The following is a 19,655-nucleotide window of genomic DNA, read 5'->3' as shown; positions in this document are numbered from 1 at the left end:
ATGGCTTCTATAGTTACATCAATCAGAAAAGGAAAGTCCAAGAAGGTGTACTCTCTTAGTGAGCAATACAGGCAGATTGTCGAGAACTGGAAAAGACTGAGGTACTCAACATGCTTTTTTGTCTTACATTTCACTTGCAACTGTTCTTCTCGAATCCCTATAGGGAATGAGGGAACTATCTGAAGTAGTTGCCAAGTCATTTTCAGAGGTGTTTGAAAAGTCATGGTGGTCAGGTGAAGTCCCTTGTGACTGGAAAAAAGGCAATATAGCACACATTTTTAGGAAGATGACCCTGAACCAGATGACATTTAAAGGTCCCTTCTAACTCAAACAATTCTATGATTCTATTTCTTATTACAAAGACTTCAACTATCTCACTTCAGTGGCTTATGCTCTGGTTTCTAAAGGAAAATGTTCAAATCTTTGGAATAATGAAATGTGTTCAGGTCACTGGGCAGGAAAATCTTTAGTTTGGCTGGATGTACAAAGTGGACTTCAGTACTAACTCTCCAATACAGGATTAAAATCATGCAATTATAATTACTGCCTTAGACAGTTGGAGGAACAAAATCTATTACAAAAATAGTTTGCTTAGCCTGTAAAGAGGTAGTAATTAAGGTTTGTTGATTTGTCATGATTGCCATTTAAAATATAGAGTTGCCTGTCTACAGGGAGGCTGAGGAAGTTGTTTTTTTTTTTTTTTTTTTTTGTTAACTTTGAGGAAAAAGGCATTGTGTTTGAGATCTCATTTTCTGAGATTGGCCTTGTGTCACTGCAGTTATGGGTATAGGTAGTAAAGATCTTCATTACTTTTATTGGAATTTACTAAAGCCAAACTCCACTTAGTTAAACAGTGTTTTCCCTTTTCCCTCTTCTCTCTCTCTCTCTCTCTCTCTCTTTTTTTTTTCCTTTTTTTCTCCTCCAAGATGTTTTATCTGTAGAAGCCAGTTTCTGAGGCAGTCTTTAGTTGTTACATTTTTGCATGTACTTCTCCATCAGCTTTGTTCAGGATCGCTGAGCGCCTCATTGTTTTCATTAATTCATGGGCGATTTGCTTCAAATGGTTTCTTTAAGAGGGAGCATGCAGTATTTGGCTTCCGTATTTCTTTGTCTATTATCTGTTTATGTGAAGCTTTTACTGCAATGAAGAAGTTTACTATCTTAATATCTTTTAATTCTAAAGAAGAATAACGTTTTTTGTTTGTTTTTTTTAAATATAGTTACAGCCAAATCATTCTTTTTGAGTCAGCAATCATGTAAAAATACTTATTTTACTCTATTTACTACTTATATGCTCTCATCCACCTGATTTTGAAAGCCTGACAGAAGAATGTGATTTTTCTTTTATTTTAAATGTCTGAAATTTACTGCTGTTTTACTGAACTTGAGTCTGATGCTATAGAAAGGGCTGTTTTATGTCTAATTGAGGATTTTAGAAATTTAAATATGCTCTTATAATTAATTAGGCTGGAGAGCAAGGTTAAATTTGATGTCCTTTTTGTATATAATAACAGTATATATACATATATAATATACAGTATTTATAATATTATAATTTAGTATAACTTATAATATATAATATATAACAATATAAAATAATACAATATAGTGATAATAATATAGTATAATTATGATACATATAGTATTATGATATAGTATATATTGTTAGTAATAATAATTATACATTACTTGTGTACTGTATGAAATGCACTGGTATTTGAAATATTGATTTCCTTCAGCTTATGTGATTATATATATTTTCGTAAGCAAATAGAGAAACAAATGGGCTTCAAGTATGACAGACCATCTGTGAAGGACATATTGGAAGATTATTATCTTTCTATTAAGGAAAAAAGAACAGTAGTAGTGAAACACTAATGAAAATGAAACCACAGGAATTTGTAGAGGGGGTTTTTTGTGGGGAGGGCAGTTTGTTGTTTGTTTGTTTTAATGGAGTCTGGAAATGGAAACAACAAAACACAAATCTAAATAAAAGACTTCCCCTTATACCCCATCATCCCCTAGAGTTTGCCCTTTAGAAATATGTATGCAAACTTGCTTTGCATGTTCCAGTTTCAAACTAGTTTTTCAAAACCCTCTAATGCTTAAAAAAAATACAACAACCATGTTATATGCTTAGAACTGATTTAGGAATATATAAACATCTTCTTTGTGAAAAGGCTGTTTAGAGCAAAAGCGTATGCCTCAAACAAAATTTTGGAGTCTCTGCAAATTTGCAAATTCAGAGGACACACAGCAGAAATGCTGTTGACAGCATGTGCTCTGGATGGTACCTGCATGGAATATAAGTCACTTTTTCACTGTAATCTCTTTTAAAAGCAAATAAATGTTGAATGTATTTGTTAAATAAAATATTTGTTTGTATTCCAGCAGGATGAAATAATCATACCTATTTGTTTTCCATTACCCTTCTGAAAGCTGTTGCAATGCAGGATTAGGTTTTGTACTTGTAGGATTTACTAGGTATACAACTATCCTGTTATGTTGTATAAAGAACAGTTATGAAGTTGCATGGCTTTGTGGGTAGTATGAGATAATGATCAGGAGTAATAAAGATACAGGGAGAACTGCATAAGAGTATTGTGTTTTAATCAAAGCATCTTTTGTTGATGATGCTTTATTGAATTATTCTAACTGTTTTATTATGGGATTTTTGATAAATACAGTGTAGAAATTAGTCTTCACTAGCCTTGAAATCCTTCTCCTTTCTGAAGAGTCAATTGGTAAAGACAGCAAGAGTTTGTGCTCTTCTCCTTCACTACTTATTCTGTATGTTTGTGCTCTTCTTCATCAGTTGCCAGTTTCAGAGGTACAGTATTGGTTAGCATTGTGGGTACTTGGCAGTGCTTACCATTGGAATGTAGCATTAAAGCCCTATGTTTTGCAAACTTACCAACATAGTGCAGGTAGGGAGCTGTCAGCGCACCAGTAACAACAGGTGTGAGGCTTCTGTACTCAGAGTAGCACAGCTTGTATTTTCAAGCAGACCCATATGAAATTTCCCCCCAAATTTATCTCATCCATTGCTGATCAGAGTAAAGAACATAGGCTGTGAGACTAGAAAGTGTAGGAACTGCAGAGTGACATGCTTGCCAAGAAGCCCCAGAAGAGCTTGGGCTTGGTGGGCCTTGCTGGAAGGTGCCGAGAGAGCTTAGCAGGAGTGCATAAAGAGCCCTAAGGAACCCTGCTCTCACCTTGCTATGAGGTGGCTCAGGCAGGAATGCTGGAAGAAAATGGCCTTGCTTGTACTTGTAGTATATGGGGCCAAAAAAACAAAAAAAAAAACCAAAAAAAACAACAAACACATTGAAAAGCATGTAAACAGGGGGGTGGGGGGTAGAAAATCTTCCATTTTGTATATCCTGTTGGCACATACCTGATAGAAAATGGGAAAAACAATTCAGGAAATAAGCTGTTATTTTCCACCTGACCTATACTGAAAACATCTATTTCATTTTTGTAATTTAGCCTTTACTAGGCCTTTTTGTAGCACCTGAATGTAGAATGTCATGATGTCAAAGTAGGCTCATGTTTGTCACAATGACAAAGTAGCCTCACATTTTGAGTCCACAAGGTACACGATATTGTTCAGAGTAGAAATCAGCAATAGCCAAAATGTAGTTTCTGAGTCTTTGAAAGCAGCAGAAATCAACTGTAATAGAAACCTATAGCCCAAGTGTTTGTATTGACAGATCAGACATTTGAAGAGAGGTTGAGGTGCTGTTTTTGAAGCACAAGCGTTTGTGACTGTTTTATCTACCAAAAAGAAGTATTTTAAAGAAGGGTGTTCTGAAGTCTATCAGGTTCTAAAAACTATTATCATTTGCATTTCTAATTCTTATTCCAGTTAAATATATTGTACAGCTCTTCAGACATCTTCCTGAAGTTTACAGGTGTGATTATTTCTCCATATATAGCATGTTCTAGCCTTGTTTTTCAGAAGCTCTTTTAGTATCTGAAGGTTACTCTTTAGTTTGTAGCTTTTATAGGTTTAGCATAAGCCTTTAATCTCACTTTAATGATTTTTGATTGTAACTTACTTTCATAATTATTACTAATAAATCTACCACATAACAAAGTACAGAACATCCTGTAGTATCAGAATTCTTTATCTTATTTGTTTATATCCAATTAGGAGAAAAAATACTGCCCATCTCTTTTTATTTCCCGAAAAAGTACCTTCCGAGACACTCTAATAGCTTTGTGTCTTCCTAGCCACACAGACAAAGAGGGATGCAGAAGAGCATTCAGATTTTGCTGACAGCATCTCAGTCAGGGAAACTGCATCAGTTGTGTGGGAAAAGTTTTCTGATTTTTTTGTTGTTTTCTAGAGTTGATTTAGAATAAAGATTATACTAAAACAGTAAGAAGAATATATCTTAAAGATTGTGTTTTATAACCTTCTATAAAATCTGTCGAATGATTTGACAATTTGGGGCAGTGTGTACTATGCCTTAATAACAGAAGGTATCTGCTGAACTTATATACTCAGCAATTTAGAGGGTTGCATATATTGTGAACTGATGGACATCCTCTGTTTACTTGAAAGACATTTGTACTTCCTGAATCTTACACCCTGTAGCAAAGTACTTGTTATTAAGGCATTTTGCTATACTGTATTTTCAGTGTCTTGGTTTCAGTTGTGGCAGTTGAATTTTTTTTTCATAGTGTCAAGTATGATGCTATGTTTTGGCTTTAGGAGAAAAGAAATACTGATAATATGCTGATGTTTTAGCTGTGACTGAGTGGTACCGTACAGATCCAATGGCATTTCAGTTTTTCAGCTTCTCATACTGTCCTACCAGCAAGAGGCCTGGGGGCACAAAGATTTGGGAGGGGACGAAACCAAGACAGTTGACCTGAACTGCCCAAAGGGACATTCTACACCATATGGCATCATGTAAAAAAAACAAAACAAAACAAAACAACTTATGAAACTGAGGGTAGTTGACCAGTGGGAGACTGTTGCTGATTCGTTGGGCATTAGTCAGTGGGTGGTGAACTGTTTTGCACATCACTTGTTTGATAAATATATAATTTTCATTACTGTGATTTCTCTCTTCTTTTTCTGTCTTAGCATGTAATTTTTTCCTCAACCCGTGAGTTCATTTTTTTTCTCCGAGTTCTCTTCCCCATTTCATTGGAAGAATGGGGAAGTGAGCAAAAGGCTGTGTGATGCTGAGCTGCCAGCTGGGTTAAACCACAACATGCAGGAAAATAAATGTACTCACATTTTCTAACCATTCTTTGTTCCCATCTCTTGAGACTTCCTTTGTACTTGCTGGATCCTACTTCCAGTGCAGTTCTTCTGGCAGATAGAAGAAACCTGTGGTCCATGCCTCTGGTATCTCCATTGTCTTTTCATCCCTCAGCAAAAATGCTTTGTTAAATGAGCCCACTGGCTTCCTTCCCTGAGAGACAGTTAATTGGTGTCCTAGCCTATGTATTCCCTATTTTGAGCTTCTGGCCTTCCCTTTCCACAATCCCATCACTCTAAACATGCATCTTGTAAACTGTAATTTTCAGGAGAAAGCAATACTTCCACTGCTTGTTACCTCTTCTTTGTGATTTCTGGAGTAGGGGAGGTATCATTGCTTTTCAACTTCTTCCCAACTTTTTTTTAAACTTTTTTTTTTTTTTTTTTTCTTTCCTCTAGTGCGCTCTGCTGCGTTCTTTTTAGATGTGCTGGTATGTTTCTGGTTTTAACCTGTAGCCATGAGGTCCCTGAGGGTTTTTGACTGATGCTGGACTCTTGTAAGCATGTAGGTGCGGACTGTGTTTTAGCTGGTGGTATGATTTAATAAGAAAGCAGCGCTGATGCACGGAGTTGAGAGCTTAGTACTGGCTTATGGCCAGGCAGCAGAGCAAGATGTGAAATCTTAAGAATTTATTTATCTTTCAAGTGTGACTCAGAAAATTACCATAGAATCATAGAATGGCTTGGGGTTGGAAGGGTCATTAACTATCATCTCATTTCAGTCCCCCTGCTGTGAGCAGGTTGACATCCTTTAGATCAGGCTGAGAAGAGAAAAGAAAAAGAATTTTGTCTTACCAATAATTCTCAAGTCCATGTATCTGCAAAATCTTTCTGATTTTGCAATAACCTACTTTCTGTCACATCCTTTATTGAGTTTTCTTCAGCTTAGAATGTGCAGGTACGAAATTACTTTTAATTCTGAAGTGCTACTATTTCTTTTTATTTCTTCTTTTATATTTTTAATGGAGGAGGGGACAATCTTCAACATTTCACAACTGCATCTGTCAGAAGAAAACAGTGTGAGAGATCCAAGTCCTCAAATCTACGGCCTTTGGTGCCTACATACCCCACAGTGAGGGAAATCGTAATGAACTCTAGTCAAACGCATTACATCAATAGTTGCCAGATGAAAACAGCTAATGCAACTAATATGAAGGCCATGAGTTCTATTTGTAAGGTTGTCACTAACCTCATTGTGTGCACTGCAGAATGGCCAGTTACTGACAGTTTAAATTACCTCATAGTGAGACTGTGACCTGCAGGCTCTGAAACTGCAGCTTTCTTTCCCTGACCTCTTAAATTCTTTCTTTACTCTCAAGGAGGAAGGACTGTTCTCATATTTTTAATACCAGGTAGTATATGCAGTTGGCAACTGCAGCACCACATTGGGTGCCAGTAGAGAGGAAGAATGACACTTCTAAGGGGAGTAAAACCAGACCCTGTGCTACTGCCTCACTGCTGATCCAAATCCACATTGCTGATGATGATGCGTATTGAGGTGCCATGAAGCTGTTCCAACTTCATTTCTCCCTGGTTTTATTACATTGTAGGTAGTATTTGAAGATCTGTTATTTCTGATGATATAGCTGGCATATTTAGTGTTAATTGGTGTTGATTAACACTTGTTGATTAATATACTGAGCACAATCATACTGCTGCTCTCAGGATTATCTGACCGAAGGAGCCATGCTCTGCCCTCAGACTTTAACTGCCGTCAGTCTTGGATAGGCTTCATTCCTAGGTAAAAACTGTATTCTTTTAGTTTTGTTTTCTTAATGAACTATTGTTACTCTCAATAGCTACTTGAAGGGGAGTTGTAGTGAGCTGGGGGTTTGCCTCTTCTCTTGTGTAACTAGTGACAGGACTGGAAGGAATGGCCTCAAGTTGTGCCAAGGGACGTTCAGGTTGGACATCAGAAAATACTGCTTTTCAGAAAGAGTGGTCAGGCACTGAAATGGGCTGCCTGGGGAGGTGGTAGAATCAGCAGCGCTGGAGGAGTTCAAGGAACATTTAGCAGTTGTGTTGAGGGATGTGGTCTAGTGAGAACTATTGGTGACAAGTAGATGGTTGGACTGGAAGATTTTGTAAGTCTTTTCTAACTTTAATGATTCTATGATTATAAGATAGGCTACCTGTTATACCATCAGTTCCGACTTTGTTCCTTACTCCCCTGCTTTATTCATAACCGAATGGCAAAAGGTGAGGAAATGATAGTATGGAAAAATAGGTTGCGCAGCAGTATCTATACTTCCCCCAGATATTGTTTGCTTTATAGAATATGAAGCCATAACTATTTGATTTGCAGTATAAGTGGCTGTTTACAGAATTTTACTGTGTTGAGAAGCAGAGTCCTTGGCAGGCGGCATCTGCTTTTTGCCACTGATGCATTAAGAATATTCAGGGTGGAGGGGTGCCAACACAACTATTTTCTGCCAGGTGAAAAATTGGTCTGAAACTTTTCATTTAGGAGAGAAAGAGGGGAAAAAAAAGAAAAAGAAAAAGAAATAGGTAGTTGACAGGTACAGAGCACAGTTGCTCCTGACCACCTTTGGCAGGGACTCAGTTGGAGACTGAATACTGCTGTGAAATCAGCCTTGCAGCACCTGTAGGTCACAGAAAGGAATGTTCATGGCAACACTGAAGAAGTAATGTCACATTTGCATTACATATTTGCTCAGAACAGAGCTCCCTCACAGGAAATACATTAGCCCTATTTCTTTGCCTGATGCCCTGCTAATGAAAAAGAGTGAGTGACAAGGGAAGTTCACGCACTGATTTAGGAGGAAAGACTTTAAAAAATTACACAGCATTTCAAAATGATTCTCAGATGATAAATGCATGTTTTATTCTCATCCACACCCATGTAAGAGGTGATGTAGCATCTGCCTATATGACCTGACATGTTGGCTCTGATATTCTGTGCTTTTACAGCAGCAAAACATTTTTTTTTTCAACAAAGAACTTAAAAACCATTCAGTCAAATGTTAGCACAGCACTGAGAAATATATAGCCTAAATGCAGATACAAACCATGGTTTGAATGAGAAATTAATAGCAAATTGTTCATCTAAATACTTCTAATAAATACTCGGCAGAAGTAAGATACTGCTAGTGATTGCTACACCTTCCTACCTCAACTTCAAGCCAAACTGGCACTGTTCATGAGATCATTCTTATTTTGAAATAAATTAAATAATTATGTAATCATTATATGTATCAGCATTGATGTCTTAAATACATTGCTACCACTGAATGAGGTTATAGTATAGTAGGGGATAGCTGTCTAAAAAGCAATGAAGGATGTGCAAAGGAGATGTAACTTCTGTTCCACAGATTAATTTTCTCTACTATAAGCACTGCTCGCTGTCCAGAGATCACAGGTGTTTGGCCCTTTCTTCCTGAGTCTGAATTGAAAATCCATTGTTTGAAAAGCTAATATCAGCCAAATCCTTGTGAAAATTGAGATTTTTATTTATTTATTTTTGAACAATGCATGCTGCCAGATGTACTTTTAATTAACTGCGCTCCTAGTACAGCTTAATTACATTTACTTTTTGGACATTTATTCTTTTTGGAAAATAGCATTTTAATGGAAAGTCATATTCTTTGGCAGCTGAGGAGCAGAATTTTTTTTGGATTGAGCTTGATTGGTTACACTTTGAAAATAGGTCAGCGGCTAATAGCATTAGTATAAGGACTAAAAAGCACTTTATCAGTACTCATTAGGCATTGCGGTTATAGGGTCTCACTGTTAAAACAAACTTGAGAGTTTCAAGCAATAATAGGCAACTCCACTGTTCTAAAATATTGCATATTCATAATGTAAACCAAAGATTGATTAAAACAACAGTTACAAGAGTTGCCAGGGGCCAAAATGTTCAGTCATCTGGATATGATCCAGTTTAGTTCATTATAAGGGGACAGATGCGTCCAGTTTCTCTTCCTGCTGTACACAATTAATATATTGTTATTCTTCAGTGTGTTATCATAATCAGTTGGCATTTAGCCCATCATCAGCACAAATCTTGGTGTAACAAAACCTAACAAGAGATTTTAATGCAGATAAGGAAAATTGTATACATAACAATCAATTTGAATACCATCACTGATTTAAAATGAGCTGAACATCGAGTGTTTATCATAAAAGTCCTTAGCATTTGTACATGTTTACATGGTGGGTCCTGGTTAGCACAGTGTAGAGGTGGCAAGACCTTTGGGATTTCACATTTTCTTTTTGTTAACTCTTCCAAGTAGTGGCCATGGTTTGATTTCAAAAAGGAAAGAATTATACTCAGAATTAGTGTGGCAGGCATGTCAAATCATCTCCTCTGTGATACATTTTGATGAATGAAAACTAATGAACGTAACAAACAAATAGATACTTAGGAAGGCTGCATGCTTTGTTCCCGAGGCTGTCACTGCGTGTGCAGGTGAGCAGCAAGGGAGCCTGATTGGAGGGAACATGAGAGATTCAGGATTCTTAGTGTCAGATGAGCATTTGCAATCAGCTTTCCAAGAATCACCTTTCACTTGTGAAATACATTCAAAATACCATGGCTTCTGATTAGTTTTCAGTTAGGGATGCTTGTTAGAGTAAGACTTATCCTTAATGGAATGACAGCACAGAATTTGATAGAGAATAATGTCTGCAAACTACTTCTGTCAGTTGTTATCATATCCTTGAAAACAACTTTCCCAGTTAGCGGAATCAATTGCTAATTCATGTTCCATCTGGATGCTTATGTAGTTACTTAAGATATTGAAAAAATTGCCCTTTTTTAGTAGTGCTTTTGTGGGGATGGCAATGAGGCACAGGCATGGTCTAAATTTGTTTCTAAGTGAACCGAGACTTATCTCATCATTGGAGATTGTGTCCTTTCTTGCTTCTCTGATCTTAAAGTCAGTGTGCTCAGTGTGTGCTACCCACTGTGCCACTGTACTAGTCTGCATTCGCATCCAGGGGCTGGTTGCACTGTCTCTTTGCAAATGCTAGGTTAATGGTCTTCTACCTGGCTGTGTGTGCACCTCCAGCTATGTGTTTATGTGGAATGGCCTCTTACCATCCCACCATGCCACTTGCATGCTGGCAATAGACCAAGACTAGCTGCTATGAGCAGATTTGTAGCTGTTAGTTTGGATATTTTGTTCTTTGATTCCTTTTTTAAAAAACACTTAAAACATTATTGTTGTTAAATAATTCAGGTTGCTGCAGGAGACAATTTGAGAGTTTAATAACTTTCAGAAATATTTAGAAAAAGCCTCTGTTAAGATTACTGCCTTATTTGTTCTTGTGTGTATTCCAAAAAAACCCAGAACAAAACAACAGCAACAACAAAACAACAACAACAACACAATGACATTCATCCTTGCAAAGTGGTTATTTATTTATTTATTTATTTCTTAAGATATTGTATTCAAGATACCACAGGCCAAAATGTGAGTTTTCCACTACTTGCAATGGTGTAATTAGAGAAAGTAGAGTTATTTGGAAAATAAAGTTTCTCTAGCCAGGCTGTGTTCATTGTACTCATTGACTGCCTTCTGTGTCCTATAACTTCTCATGCTGTGAAGAAGAATTAGATGAATTTTGTGAAAATTCTGGGGAAAGTGCTGCTGTAGCGGAAAGCAGAGTATGTGCTGGTGTATATTAAAAAAACAACTACAAATGTTTTGGAGTTATCAAATGAATTTTATAGGTTTTAAGGCAGTGAATAGAGTGAAAAATTCTCCACGTTTTCTTTAATGTTTTGGTTTTTTGTTTTGATTTTGTAGTCAACAAAAGTCTAATCCTGTTCAAGAGAGGTTAAGCTTGAGGGGAAAATTTAGTTACATGATTGCTCATTTCTTTGTACTGGCAAAGCCAGGCTGGTGCTTTTTCTTAAATTCGGAGTTGGAAATAGTGAAATGCAAGTCATTTAAATAATGTAAGTAAATGTCTTTATCAAAACATCTTATGGGAAAAGATTATTCTAAAACTGTTCTTGAAGACTCCATGTGAAAAAAAATAAGATTTTGTAAAAGATCCCAAATGACCATATCAAATTTTCAACTTTTTTTTTTCTTTACATTTTATTTGAATGTAATTGCCCTAATTAGCTGTAAATTTTAGATATTTCTATTGCATAATGCACTGGTATATTGTAAGAAAGCTGAAAGCTTTTAATACTGCATTCAAAATACTACAGTAAACAGTGAAATGCTGTCTCCACAGATTAAATACTTCTCAAAACAAGGGTATAGTTTGAGCACATATCCATAGCCGCAGAGTCAGTTTAAGTTGTATGCCTTTCCTCTGTGCCGGCCTAACCCTGCACTACTCTGTCCCTAATGCCAGCACTGCTGGGTCTGTAGCCAAGGATGAATGGCTGGAGGAGACAGACCTGACTCGAAAGATAAAGTATTCCTCAACTCCTATTCTCTTGTGCTGCAAAGACAGCAAGGATGCTAGAAGCAGGAGCAGTAAGTAGCCTTGTGCAGGATCTGCTTTAAGTTGCTGAGCATCTGCACAAAGTCTAACCTTGTTTGAAAATATGTAGTTTTATCCTTTGAAAGAGAATTAGAAAATGAGTGTAGAAAAGCATTTATTTAGAAGAAAGCATGTATTAAAAATGGTTGGTATTGACTGGAATGTCTTTTCTTAAACATGTTTGTTTTAAATTTCACGGAAGTCTCCATGATGATAAAAATATTTTCATGTTTCTGCCAGTTAAAAATTATTTCCCTTGTACAGTAATTCTAGATAAGAATATTTGGTTGTAGGAAAGTTGTGTGATGACATTTTCTACTCATCCAATTTTAATAAATTTGTATATGACTTGGCTGAGTGCGTAATTCAGTGTTTATAACAGATTTTTTGTGAAGAAAGGCAAGACAGAGGATTAAGTATTTGGAAGGCTCATGCAGCTTCCTGAATCAACAAAATTTACATGCAGGGGACAAAAGGAAGATATAACATGTGGTTGCAACAATTTCCAGAAAATAGTCAGAAAATTGCATTCATTTAAGTTGAGCTTTTCCCTTTAAATGTGAAAAGAAAATCAGTTTGATAACTTCTAAGGTCTGTGCAGTTCCATGGAAAGTGTAAAACCTCTCCTGAGACAAACTTCTGAAGTTTTATTCCATATCTGATTAAAAATGTATTTCAGACTTTCATGGTTTTAAAGTGATCTGTGAAAGGCCAGCCACAATGTTCTGATCACATGTTCTCTTTAGTCATGACTTTATTTTAACTTCAAATTTGAAATAAAGTTTCTTCTGTAAGGAAATATTGAAAATATCAAAATGAGATTCTTCAAAATGTAGACCTCTACCAGCTCTTTTCACTCTGAGCAAAAATGCGTCTTCCCAAATTTGTCAAATATTCTGTTTGAATCAGACTTCTGCAGCATCACATAGAAGTATGGAGGTAATATGGAAGAATGATTCAGGTTTATAAATATATATTGGAGTTGGCCCTGGAAAGCATCAATTTGAGTAAAAGCACATAAAATGATTATCGCAGAACAAAAATGAATAAGGAATCTGACTCTTGAAGAGTCTGAAAGCTGCAAAACCTTCAAAAGAACTGCAGATGAATTAACTAAACAAAATACATTACAGCTATTATAACATAAACTCTTGCTAGATGACGATAGTATAAAACAGGCTTTTTCTAACTTTCCTTAAAATTATGTTTCAAAGAGCAATGAAAGTTAAGATCGTGTTTTAAATACGGAATTCTCAGTTTTTATGATTTCTTTGTCTAATTATCTGTTGTGTTTTTGTCTTTTTTTTAGATCTTGATCGTTATGGCAAAATCTTTCAGCAGTGTGTGGTATATCCAGCTACAGGCTGGATGATCTACAGTCATCTGAAACACAATATATGTCTCCTCTTCCTTGTTCATGGTGAGTTTTGTTTCTCTATTACATACTCAACGAATACCTTTTTTATTTACTTCAGAGAAGGAACTAAAATCATGCAGTAAACTGCACTGGATGGTGCTCACATTGTTTTCACTTGGATTAGCGTAGCATTGTGAATTTACTTTATGCACAGAAAACAGTTCTTAAACTGTTAAAGGATTAAAAAAAAATGACTTAGAAAAACTGCCTCTTTTTTGAGATGATTTTGGAGCTACGCAAAGATCTTTACACACACCTTGAATTGCTTTTCTCCTTTCAGCTTGAAAGCATTTTTAGCTCAGTGTTTAATATTTTAGGTCAAATTAGATTCAAGCCAAATGCTTTTTTTTTTTTTTTTTTTTTTTTTTTTTTTGGTGGAAAAACACAGGAAAAATATGTTGGAGACAATATTCAGAGGAATTCGCAGTTTTATTTTTGCACTCTCTATACTTTATGCCTACAATTATTCTGCTTGTAGTATCTGTGAATATTGTTAATAACGTTAAAATCAAGGCTTCGCAAAGTATAAGAAAACTGCCATTTAAGATTTCCACAGTGTCCAGACATGTAATAATGTGATCCAAAGCTCAAGCTGTTCATTTGACCAAATGAACATTTTATGCTGACAAACTGAATTTGGATATAAAAATATTCCACTGACTGTTCTTTAATGCATCAGAAGTAGCAGCCCAGAATCCTTCCCAAATATCAGGTCAATCATTTGAGGTTAAAATTCCCATGGTCTTGTCTCTTCTCCTTTTTTAAGTGATTTTAACCTGGCTCTTATGGCAGTTTGTTTGTGATTGAATGGATGATTAGCAATTGTTAAAAACTAGACATAAAAGTTTGTTACCTTAAATGTAAGTCTAGAGTACAAGTTGAAAGAAAAGACCTGAAAAGCCAGCATGAAAAATATTATTTTTTTCCACTCCTGTTCTAATTTCAGAGTCCTTAGAAATATGCAACAGTATGAAAAAAAATATAAAAAAATCCAAGATGAAAGCAATAAGAATAGAAAAGACAAAACAATGGAATTAATCAAACCCATTCTTATGATGTGCTTAAGTACTGTAATGAAGTAACACAGAAGCAATACAGTTTCCAGAGATGTGTTTGCATTTGATAATGGAAAGACATGTTTAAATATTCTGTATAAATAGATAGGGATATTTGCCAGTGAAATTGATTACTGTTATTTTTGGTGGAAGTAAGTTATTTACACAGCGAAGTGGCCAGAGGTTTAGTATGTCTTCTTCATTCTTTGGAGGACACCTTTCATCTACCTCTCTTACCACTGTCAATCTGGCTTTGCATTTTGAATGACATGCCTAAACCAGACAGCTCTGATACCAGAGAACCAGATAAATAGCAAAGAAAACATCACCTCACTTGTTTCCACTGGCAAATTATTGAGGGGAAAAAAAAAAAGTGATAGTGTTTGATGGTTTATCTACTACCTGTTGATTCTGTGAGGCAGTTCCCCGGGTATTCATTGAGTTCTGCATTGTTCCCTAACCAGGCTTTTTATTTGCAGAATTAGCTGATTTGCTTCAAAGACTTGACCTTTTCTTTTCTCCTCCTCCTTATCAGCAGTGTGCCATGCATTTCTGAGCCTGGTTTTGCATCCTGAATGTGCACTGATTCATGGTGAAGTAAGGGCTTTGTGACAGGTCTGGTGGAAGGAGTAACCTCTTTAAACGGAGAAAAGGATGTCTACCCTGTATGTGTAAACACTGCGGGATTTTGTCTCCTGTTACAGATCTGCTGCACCACATTTTACTGAAATTATTCTCTGTGTCCACCCACATAAGAACAGAATGCAATCTACAGCGTTTCCTTCATGACCAACCAACCAACCAAACAAACAAAAAAGTCATATTTTAAATTATTGTTTAGGAAGTTTCTTTCTATGTTGTGTGTATGATTTAAAAAACAAAACAAAAAAAAAAACACCAAACAAAAACAAAAACAAAAACAAAAAAAAAAACAACCAAAAAAACAACAAACAACCAAACACAAACTGCTTGCTTTGGCAGTCTATTCATCAGTTGTACCCTTCAAGCAAAGAGGCCAGGTGTGAGAAGGGCATGTTGGTCTTTCCCTCACTATCATGTCATCCCAACACTAAATACCCAGAAAACACTCAATAACCCAGAATCTTAGCTCATGTCTTCTTTATCGCTGGATTTAATTTAACATGGATGTGAGGAAGTAGACTGAATGCTACTACTCGATTCAAACTCTGGAGGATATTTTCCTACTACTGCAGCAGGAGTGTTATCTTGAGACTAAATGGGCCTTATTTGTTGAATTCAAGCCCTACAGAAGAAGGAAGATTCAAAATGGGAATAGACATATAGAATCTGTAAAACAGTAATTTATAATTGTAGAAACAGTAGTTTCGATTTGCTCCCAAGTCTCATACTCCTTTTAGCTAGACCAGGGAAACCTACTACAAAAAGATGAATTGTGCTGATGGTTTCAGCCTTTTAGAGGGTGTGCTAAAATACAATAAGTTACGTGAATGGGAGGTGGAATGTCTTACAAGCACAGTACTGGAAATATAAAATTTACAGTTAGAGCATGCATTGTATCATATCTTCATTTTGATTTAAACCAGCTGATACCAATTTTGTCATGTATTTGTGGATGAAAGGTACAGTCAGCTCCACTGGGATTAGAAACAGACAAAATCAAACAAAATCTGAAACTTCATATTGTGTTTTAATATTTAAAGCCTTTTTTTTTTTTTTTTTTTTTTAAGATTATGAGTATGTAAAGTCAGCACAGACTGACAAAAGCAAAAAAAGCTGTAAAGAGCAGATGCTAGCTGCTGTTTATGGAGATATTTATGATAATTAATACAAGGATATATAAAACATTAAAGATCAGAACATCTACAAACAAGATAAGTGGGTGAGACCATATGTTAAGTTATAAGAATAGCTGAAGGATTTTAAGTATATGATCTCATTACTTGGTAGGTACACTGAAAAAAAAGTCTAGAAAGCTTAATTTAAAGATCTGCACTGGGTATCTCAAAGTCTGAGTACATACAGCTATATTTTGGAGTGTTACACAGTGTAGACAACAGCTTTTAGGGATAACATCAACAATTGCTCAGTGGTGTTAGAGCTATGTAATCAGACTTTAAAAGGAAGCAAAGAAACAAAAACCCAGAAAACCCACACACCAGACTATCACCAAAAAAACATGGAGAAGGTCAAGCCCTGGATCTCAATTTTAAATTCCTTTCTTAGCTCAAAACAACCTGTCAAAAATCAAATATAGATACCTCCTAGACCAATACTAAGTAAGGAAATGCTTGGGTGTTGAATGTTTTGCTGCTGAACTCTAGTTTCAACCTCTCTGCTAATGGCTTATTGCAGTTCAGTGTTTTAACTGAAGTAAGGTGTTTCATTTCAGTTGTAAATCATGGTCAGTAACTATGAAAAACAATTCATTTTTGTTATTTCCATTGCATTCTTATTGTGAACATTCATTGTTCAATAGATATTTTTTTGTTAGGATGTTACTCCACCTGTTCTCACATAGATGACTACACTTAAACTGGTTCTATTCTTTCTGCTATGCTAACTGGTAGCTGGGCTTTCTGAATACATCATGGGCTTCCTCTGGATGCCAGAGTAAATGGCATAACAGGTACACAAAATGAATCAAAATGAAGCATGCATTATTTATGGAAGTAACGACAACCCTGCTGAGACACAGTCTGCTCTGTGATGCCTGCAGCAAATAAACAGTAACAAATGTGTAAGTGTCAGCATTTGTCTTGAAAATTTCTGGTCCAGGTGAATTTGAACCAGGTTTTAATGCTGCGTCTTAACATTCAAATACAGTTAGAATTCCCCTTTACGCTTTTCCTTTCCTTCTGTACTTCACTATCAAGCAAATACTGTGTCTACCCTGTGTAAAGACTCTTGAATAACTTCTGCCACAGAAGCTTCAAAAAACATATAGAAACTCTCCTCAGAGTTGGCTATTAGTTAAGGCAAAGCTCAGTAACACAGGAGAGGTATTGCTGTTGTTTTGCTCTCTGTTAGAGATTTGCTGTTAGTAAGGAATCTTAGCTAATAATTTTATTTCACAAATCAGTACATCATTTTATTTTCTTAAGACAGTTTGTGTCCTCATAACGTAAGATTTGGTTTTAAATGAAGGAATTGCTTTATCTGAATGGAAACAGTGAAAGACTTTCATTTTCTGTCAGTCTGCAGGTTTTTTTCTGAGCTCACAAACTGTGCCAAGTAACTAATGTGGCCTGTTTGCATTAAAAAAAAAAAAAAAAAAAAAAAAAAAGGGAAGAAAGAAAGAGAAACAATAGAGTAAAATAAAAACAAAGCACACACACACAAAAACCAACAGTGAATTAGTTAAAGATGATTGGAATGAGAAAAGTATGTATGTGTAGTAGTTCTGCTTTTGTGTTTAAATTCTACACTAATCTGAGTAGCATCATTTGTGTGCTAGCTTTCAAGGCAGGAGATGTCAGTCATTGTGTTCTCACTATATCTTTTGGGTTTCTCTTGATTAGTGGTGACAGACAAGTTTTGGGGAAGTGCTTTCACAGACCCCAGTAGTCAATATATTTTGATCATTCACCTCCAAGTTTTGTTTACTTTGGTCTTGAAGTTTAAGGAGAGTTTGCTGCCCAGTGCTAGTGTTCCAATTTCTCAGGGCAGCAGAGCTGGCAAGAGGGACAGATGGTGTCACTGTGTGGCATTACTTCTTCTGCATGCTTACAATTCTGAACCACACATCAGTCTGTTTTTCAGTGTAATTCATTTCACTTAATTAATGTGAAGTTTAGGCACTTTAAGGGCAGTTTAAATACCTAGGGAGTGTTAAATATTGTATACCTAGGGACTGTACCTTGGGACCTTTTTTGCAGAGAAAATTTAGGATCTTAAATTTTCCTGGAATTAAGCACCCAAAAACTTACCTGGAAAATGAACCATGTTTCTTCCGGACAAAGCCTAAATATTAGTCTTTTGGGAATCTATGCAGTTTGGTGGGCGTTTACATTGCACTGGAGACAAATGGTATTTACTATATCCCTGAGAAGCTTGAGTTTGGTTACCCACACTGTTTTTCAGACAAAGGTTTCAACAGGGTGAGAAGTTTCTTTTTGGGAGACTCAAGGGGGAATAAAAAAGTTTACTGCCAAGAGTACTTAAAGGAATGAATGATGATATTTTTTTCTTTGTTCTTGTGTAATTATGAGGCAAAGTTCCTTTCTGATTACTGTTTTGGAGGTTTATGTTACATAAATATATATGTTGGAACTAGATTTTTGGATGAATGTAATTCTGAAATAAACAAGTTAATATTGAAATGTTCAAGGTTAAGTGGTCTCTACTGTGGGAGAGGAAAGCTCTTCTTTTGCTAATCAAGGGGAGGAAAAAAAACACTAAAAGCTAGACTGAATACATTCTTCTAGTAATCTAACTGACTGGATTTAGATTTAATTAGATATTAGGAGGAAATATTTTACTCAGAGGATGGTGATGCCCTGGAACAGGCTGCCCAGAGAAGCTGGGGGTATCCCTTCCCTAGAAGTGTTAAAGGCCAGGTTGGATGGGGCCCTGAGCAAGGGAGGATGGAATTAGGTATTTATAAGGTCCCTTCCAACCCTAGCTATTCTGTGATTTCATTTGTTTGAGGGACTTTCTTCCTAGAGGGTCTGCCATTACAGCCATGGCAGCACTCCCCATAAATTAGCACCAGCTGCGCATTTGCCATTTGGACCTTTTGGCAACCCTGATTTCAACTGATGAAATTGCTGAATAACACTGACCACTCTGAATTGCCACTGTGAAGAGATATAGATCTATTTTTCACTTTTATTTATTTATTTATTTATTTACATTATTATTTATAATATATTAATGTTATTCTGTAATTTCCTCAATAGCAGCAAACTACTGTAAGGACCTGTGACAGAATTAAATGTTAAACAGAATTAAACGCCAAGGTCATGGGCTTGCCTCCCATATAGGTGTTGATGATCATAATCATTTTGACACACATTCAAAAAATGCTTTGCAAAAGCAGTTTAAAAACAGGTAAGAATCACTGCTGCTCTTGGACTTCCCACTGATCAAATGCCTATGTCTTCTCTCACTATGAATGTAGTTTTTAGCCAGCATTAGCAGTGGTAGGAAAGAGGAAACAACAGATATGAAGACAGAGTTTCTCAAAAGCAATTTATATTTCTCAAATAATGGAAAAATATTTAAGGTTTTGAATGGACTAATGAAGTGCTAGTGAAGGGGGGAAATGAGATTCATAAGTTTAATTCATGCTGTTATAGTAGGCATCCTCAGTTCTATTTTGCATCAATTGCTTTTAGATGAGCCCTGTATTAAATCTGAATAGATTTATTCATAAATTCAACTTTTTTTTTTCTTTTTTCTTTTTTCGTTTTTTTAAAAATTCTTGTCAATAAAAGTTTCTATATATTGGTAATCTGCT

The 19,655-nt window shown here is 35.9% G+C and overlaps 1 protein-coding gene across 6 annotated transcripts in view; it reads left to right on the top strand.

Annotated features, from left to right (window-relative positions):
- The window catches only part of CHRM3 (cholinergic receptor muscarinic 3), a 252,239-nt gene that overhangs the window by 63,289 nt on the left and 169,295 nt on the right, over positions 1–19,655 (top strand). For 5 of the 6 annotated variants that reach the window (XM_085541292.1, XM_085541291.1, XM_085541290.1 and 2 more), the window contains exon 2: positions 13,053–13,163. Coding sequence is in view for 2 of the 6 variants with exons in the window: in XM_015857818.3 (XP_015713304.1) it covers positions 13,141–13,163 (23 nt within the window). In the remaining 4 variants the exon portion in view is untranslated. Of the gene's footprint in view, positions 1–13,052; positions 13,164–19,655 lie in introns of those variants that run through there. The other variant, XM_085541293.1, reaches the window with a different exon arrangement.

The sequence above is a fragment of the Coturnix japonica genome, chromosome 3, assembly GCF_054131305.1.
Source record: "Coturnix japonica strain WE chromosome 3, WE-NBRP24, whole genome shotgun sequence".
NCBI classification, from domain to species: Eukaryota; Metazoa; Chordata; class Aves; order Galliformes; family Phasianidae; genus Coturnix; species Coturnix japonica.
The sequence above is the reverse complement of the archived record's forward strand: the minus strand, read 5'-3'. Positions and strand labels throughout refer to the sequence as shown.